Source organism: Salvia hispanica, chromosome 5, assembly GCF_023119035.1.
Source record: "Salvia hispanica cultivar TCC Black 2014 chromosome 5, UniMelb_Shisp_WGS_1.0, whole genome shotgun sequence".
Classification (NCBI taxonomy): Eukaryota; Viridiplantae; Streptophyta; class Magnoliopsida; order Lamiales; family Lamiaceae; genus Salvia; species Salvia hispanica.
The window spans coordinates 7679625-7686409 of record NC_062969.1 but is presented as its reverse complement, the minus strand read 5'-3'; the positions used below and the strand labels follow the sequence as shown (position 1 = coordinate 7686409).

General features: G+C 36.9%; 3 protein-coding genes across 3 annotated transcripts; all 3 read right to left on the bottom strand.

Moving 5' to 3' along the window:
* Positions 1-1479: 1479 nt before the first annotated feature.
* On the bottom strand, positions 1480-2108 carry LOC125188979. The gene is made up of 2 exons (XM_048086118.1): positions 1701-2108; positions 1480-1591 (listed from the first exon to the last, which is right to left on the bottom strand). The coding sequence occupies exons 1-2, from the start codon at positions 2103-2105 to the stop codon at positions 1490-1492; spliced, it is 507 nt and encodes a 168-aa protein (XP_047942075.1). The 5' UTR covers positions 2106-2108; the 3' UTR covers positions 1480-1489.
* Positions 2109-2308: 200 nt separating this feature from the next.
* Positions 2309-2809, bottom strand: LOC125189320. The gene has a single exon (XM_048086607.1). It carries the CDS (start codon positions 2807-2809, stop codon positions 2309-2311), a length of 501 nt encoding a protein of 166 aa, XP_047942564.1.
* An 897-nt stretch (positions 2810-3706) lies between these two features.
* Positions 3707-6785, bottom strand: LOC125188977 (probable beta-1,4-xylosyltransferase IRX10L). The gene is made up of 3 exons (XM_048086115.1): positions 6640-6785; positions 6164-6552; positions 3707-4575 (listed from the first exon to the last, which is right to left on the bottom strand). Exons 1-3 carry the CDS (start codon positions 6743-6745, stop codon positions 3820-3822), a joined length of 1251 nt encoding a protein of 416 aa, XP_047942072.1. The 5' UTR covers positions 6746-6785; the 3' UTR covers positions 3707-3819.

The window sequence follows — 6785 nt, the reverse complement described above, 5'->3', positions numbered from 1 at the left end:
CTTCAGATTTCCAACTTCGACTTTTTACTTTCTTTTTTGGCTCATATATGCACATTTCTCACAAAACACGTCAAAATACCAAACTAGATAAAATATGCAAAATATGTACATGAATTGTGATTTTGACATCAAAAACTGACCAAATTAAGGCTTTAAAACAGTGCAAAATCCGAGCGTATCATTTTGGTTCATGAGATTCAATCTCACAGCTCAATTCTAGATGGATAATCATGGGATAATTAGTCATAGCTAACCTCCTATGACTAAAATAATCTCACAACTCAATCTTAGATTATATCTTGGCATTATTTTATCTAGGAAACCGAACACCACGTTATTATAGTGTATTAATAGTCCCTCCGTTCCAATTATCAACCATCTTACGCAATTCTAATTATCAATCATAAATGAAGTATCCTAGTTCCTAGCCAAGTATTACCTCCACTACCTCTTTCCACTCACATTCTAATAAAGGAGAACCAATAATTGGACATGATATATTCCGAGTTCCCCCCCAATATAATAGTACTTTCGATGGTCAAATCCACCAAAATATTAACCATGTTCTCCATGAAGAAAATAGAGAGTCGTCGACCCCCAGCATGACCCACCTAAGGATCGTGTCGTGCTCGTGCATCTCCTACACCACCTCCATGATCCCGTCTACCATGCAGATCATTATTGGGGCTCGTGCATTTGTCTCTTGCAAGAACTTCGTTAGGTCGTCTGAGACCCTAACAGGTGGCGAGGCGTCAGATCAAGGCATGATCTCCCCTATGGGGGCCTCATCCAAGTACAAAACTCCACGTGTCACATTAGGCCTCCACCACGACTCTTTATATAGTGTTTTCTATCATGCCACGCCTTCTCGGGCCCTAGAAGTCCAAAAATGATGTGGTTGAAATTTGTCTAGGGCTCTAACATACTAACATGGGCACAAAGAATTTGGATTTGTTGTAATCATTGGGAAGGGAAACAAAGATAAAACATGTAATAATGCCAAAAAATGAAGAGGAGTTTGCACACATTTCTTGCACCTATCTTCAAATTACTACTAGTTGTCCACACACAAACCTTTAATTATTCATGTTATTCCAATTTTGAGACAATTATTTCAGATGAAGAATAATTTTACTATACAAATAATAATAATAGTCATACATTTATATAAAATATTTGAAGTATAGAAGAAATTACTATCAAATCTCATAAATTTGGGAACATATTCAATGCACATGTAGATGTTTCTTAAAATAAGTACAATATTCAATCCACTAATGATACGATAATGACATGTAATAGGGACTGCTTCTAGCCTTGTTTTATGATTTTAAAGTTTCATTAGATTTGAAGAAGTGAATAGATTAGCATTTGTAACACTGCTCAAATAGCATTAAAAACAAATAAAATTCTTATACGGTGTAATCGATCTTATAGATAAAATTTTCATAATAAGAGTAGTAATATTTGGTGCTATAATACAATTAGATTAAGCAATAACTTCATTCACCCTGCATTCCCTCAACTTGACTTCTACAGATGTGCCAGTGCCACCCACGCCAACAACATCACAACATTCGCATCGATCCATCTAACAATTAAAGATAGAAAACAATAGTTAAAAATAGAATAAAAGATGAAAATGAAATTTAGGTGAATTATCAAATGTATAATCTATTAAAAAAAAAACACACATTTACCTCTTTCCGCTTATTTGGGGGGGAAAGGACAGTGATTTGGGAGATGAGATCTGGTTTATATTGAGAAGTTAGAGAGCAAGGCGGTAGGCCTCGAGGCTTGGCTCGAGAGTAGGTGGCGAGGATTCCCATTGAGACCTTGTCTAGTTTCTCAAAGAAGAAAACATGGGGGGCATGACATGAATCATTATAGGGTAATCTCGTATCGAACATATAAAACGGTCGTGCGGGTCTGGCCTTCAATGGCAGGAATGTCTCGAGGGGCTTTTGCAGGACGCTTCGAGGCATGATTGCCTGGTATATGTGGGCGGAGTAGCCCCATGAAATGGACAAGGACCAATTGCTCTCCCTATTGTAGCAAATGGTCTGCTGCAGCATACGGGACTGATCAGCAGTCGCCGCCTCCATGAGGTGGCGTAAGGACTGGTAACGGTCCATGCCCGGGAATATTGGTTCTACCAAGTCTAAATGATGTAGTGAGAGTAGAGGAAATTTTGGATGTGAGGATAAAAATTCAGAGAGGTCGCCGCGTAAATCGATCTGCCAAAAGGATATTAATGTGCAATAAATAAGATATTAGAGTGCTATAAATATAATGTACAACATATTAATTATAATACCTGATGAAATCCTTTGAGAGGAGTTAGATTGACACCAATATCAGCAATACAACACATAGTATGAGTATCAGATGCGACAAGTTGAGTATATCGTCTTAGACAATTCTCCATATCACTTGCAAGAGCTTTTGCAAGAGGATAGCTTAAAATAAATCCAGCCCCGCCATAACCTGTGTTAAAGGAGTACCAAAAATTGGCTATGATGAACTCTGATTGCCCCCCAATATAGTAGTACTTCCGATGATCGAATCCTCTAAGAACGTCGATCATATTCTCCACGAAAAAAATAGAGTCGTCGTCCCCCATCACGATCCACCTAATGTTCGCATCGCGCATCTCCCGCACCACCTCCATGATCCCGTGGACCATGCGCATATTTTTTGGGAACCGTGGCTTGGTCTCTTGCAATAACTTCGTTAGATTGTCCGAGACCCTAAAGGGGGGCAAGGCGTCGGACCAAGGCATAAGGTCTCCTGTTGGAGCCTCGTCCATGTACAAAACTCCACGTGTCACATTAGGCCTCCACCATGACTCTACGTACTCTTTCCTATAATGCAATGTCTTCTTGGACCCTATGATACCGAAAATGACGTGGTTGAAATTTGTATTTGTCTGGGGCTCTACCAAAGGAACAGAGAATATGGATTTGTGGTAGTCATTTGGAAGATAAACTAAAATTAAATATGTGAAAAGGCTAAAAATGAAGAGGAGATTGCGCAAATTTTTTATACCTAAGCTCATAACCGTTAATGAGAAAGTCATTGATTTAAAAAATACGACAGTTGAATGTAGGACACTCCATTTAAATAGTACTTAATTACTAGTGTTCCACACACGGTCCTTTAATTTTATTAATTTTTTTCCAATTTTGTGACAACGGTTTCATATTTCATTATATAAATAATAATCATATATGGGTATAACACAATTAATTATAGAAAAATTGCTAACAAATCTATAAATTTGGGAATAAATCAATGCACGTGCACGTTTATGATAATATACTATCTGAAATGAAAATTGGAGTACGTATAATAGGGATAAATGTGCATAACAAAAAATTAAGTATAGAAGAATAAGTATATTAGTAAAATTTTGTAATTTTTGAAATAAGTCAATATCAAATTTTATGTTTCAGACCTTTCACATTTCATATATGTACATTTATTATAAATCATAGATCTATTTAGAGAATTTCATCACAATTTTTAATATAAGATACACATAATATATACTGCTCCTACATTTATTGTAGCTAGTACCATATCATTGTCCCTCCATTCCAATTATCAATCATAACTTAATCAATAGTAGATAGGTACATTCAACTATATCTTTCCACTCACATTCTATTATAAAATTAATTATATAAAAATGTGACACATTCAATATCTTTTTCTAACTCACTTTTATATATATTATTAAAACTCACACATAATTCAAATGAGACTCCTATTCGCATATAGTTTTTAGTCGCATATGGGATTGGAAACATTGGCTAGCTACCACGGTTTAAGGTCGGCGAGGGGCCCCGCGGTCCAGTTCAAGAAGGGCTCCCCAGGCTTCAAGAAGACGTCGTCACGGTGGGGCAGCTTACGAGCAAGTCCATTCAAGATCTGATGGAAAGCATCTCCTGGCTGAGCAGGCTGCGGGAACAACATGGCCTGTTTCATGGATGGATTGGCGAGCAGCCGCTGTTTCCTCAATATCACATCAATGGGGATTGTGGTGAGGATCGTGTCGAGCTTAGGTACGTCTCTTTCGTGGACGAAGACTCCGATGTCCTCCCACGGGATGGCGTCCGCGAAGGGGAGGACAATGTGGTCCGCGATGATAACGGGGATGCACCCGAAGACCACGGCCTCTACGAGGCGCGGGCTCCAGGGCGCCCACCCGAGAGGGCAGAGGCAGAAGATGGCTCGCTGCATGTCCTCGTAGTAGGTGGGAGTGTGCTCTGTTGAAATGTCGAACAGAGGGTTGTTTTTGAAGTTCTCCCACACCGATGCTCGCGCCCCTCGTGCGTAGTATCCGCCTTGAGGGTCATTCCCCGCGTCATAAAACAGACCGCGGAAGTAGACGAAGATGGCTCGAGGAGTCGTGGGAGGGATCACATGGGTTTGCATTTTTTGTGGGGGAGCGTAGGGCGGGATCGTGATCGAGCCCTCCCTTTGGCACACGTGGTTCCGTTGTCCAAACGTTTGAACCAACGTGGCACGCTCTAGCAACGGAAGAATCCCCCTCTCCACCGCTATGTCCTCCTGTAAATGTCAGGATAGTTACTGTAAGGGTTAGCAATGCACACTCAAATTCTATATTAGTATAAGAGTGAACTACAAAAATGGTCCCTGGACTATGGGTTTATCTCGCCCATAGTCCCTGGACTTTAAAAATATCGCCAGTAGTCCCTGGACTAAGGGTTTATCTCGAAATTGGTCCTTTTAGCTTTTTTTGGTACGAAAATACCCTTTGATATTATTTTGGGGGTTTGGGCAATTTAGTCTTTTTACACTTTTAACATTTTAAATCTGATATTATTTTAGTTATGTACTAACTTTGATATTATTTCAAATTTATCATCCTTTTTCCCTTTTTTTATCCTTCACTTTGTTTCTTTATTTCAATATTAGATTTAATTTTATAAAATTTTAAATTTTAATTTTTAAATATCAATAAATTTTTTAATTATAAAAATTATTAAATAGCAAAAATTAATAGTTATAATCAATATTTGATAGTGTATAATACTATGTAATCAATAAGGTATGACAATGCCTTAGTTTTAATCAATATTTAATACTCTCTCTGTCTCACGTTACTTGAGTCATTTCTTTTTTGCACTCGTTTTGGAAAAATAATAATAAATAGTTAAAATGGAGAGAAAAAAAGTAAGAGAGATAATAATGTAGAGAAGAGTCTTAACTATATTATTTTTTTTTTACTTTATTTTCTCTTCACTTTAATTATTTATTATTATTTTTTCAAAACGAGTGCAAAAAAGAAGTGACTCAAGTAACGTGGGACGGAGGGAGTAGCTTTAATCATAAATAGATTATATAACACAATTTATTCTGAAATAAATATGCATCTAATGTAAGACTAATATAATTATCGTTTATTAATTTGAAAACAATCAAAATTTACTAGAAAATTTCAACAAAAATACTCCTATATAAAATTTTAAGTAGGATCAAATTTTTAGTCAACTTCATAATATTTAATCACAAGCAATTATAACAACCGAACGGAGGCTAAATAGAATAACTCTTATTTTTCCATCATGATTAATATTATTTTTCTGTACTTCTTCAATTCAATTGAATATTATGTTAAATAACAAAAATTAATAGTTTTAATCAATATTTATAGTATCCATGAATTAATAGTTTTCATTAAAAAAATTTATTGATATTTAAAAATCTAAATATTAAATTTAATTTTATATAATTAAATCTAATATTGAAATAAAAAAAAATTCAGTGAAGGATAACAAAATGGAAGAAGAATGATAATTTTGAAATAATATCAAAGTTAGTACATAACTAAAATAATATCATATTTAAAATGTTAAAAGACCAAATTGCCCAAACCCCCCAAAATAATATCAAAGGGTATTTTCGTACCAAAAAAAGCCAAAATGACCAATTTCGAGATAAACCCTTAGTCCAGGGACTACTGACGATATTTTTAAAGTCCAGGGACTATGGGCGAGATAAACCCATAATCCAGGGACCATTTTTGTAGTTCACTCTTAGTATAATAATACCCACCCAATTTGGGACCAATAAAGCAAATATTGCACTTATATATTGTTTGCACATTTTCTAACATGTACTCCTATTATCTTACTTGATAGTGGAAGCAGGCGCCAAAGTCGTGGGGCACGATGAAGAAGTGGTCGGCGCCTTGGGTCCGGTTCCAATAAGGCGAGGTGGTGGAAATGAGTTGGATGGCGCTCCTCATGACGCGGGGCGACTTGAAGGGCAAGGGGAGGCCGTCTCTGGTGAGGTCGCAGGTTGTGTAGACGGGGACGTAGAACCAGTCGGCTTCTTGGGGATTGAGAGTGCGGACGGGGCTGGATAAGAGGAAACGGTGCATGTATATCTCAGCTGCAAACATATGGTGGAGGCATCTCTCCTCCTTTTCTACCATCTTCTTGTTGTATTTGCTAGGGAGTTTGTACACAAACACTTTTAGCCTTCCCACTGGATCATCTTCCAAGACATCACCAGCACTTCCTGATAATATATTTTAAAATATGTCATACATCAATCTTTGTCATTTGGATACAAAACGACGTCGGTGATGCTGAAACACATTCTTACCAGAGATTCTCTCGGTTTTCTGACTCCTCTTGAGCTTGAAAGTTTCAGCCCTCAAAGAAGATTCAAGAAAGAAACACATTATCAAAGCCCATCTCAGATTCCTCATTTCTGAATCAACAGAAAAAATATATATTAACAAAAGCTGA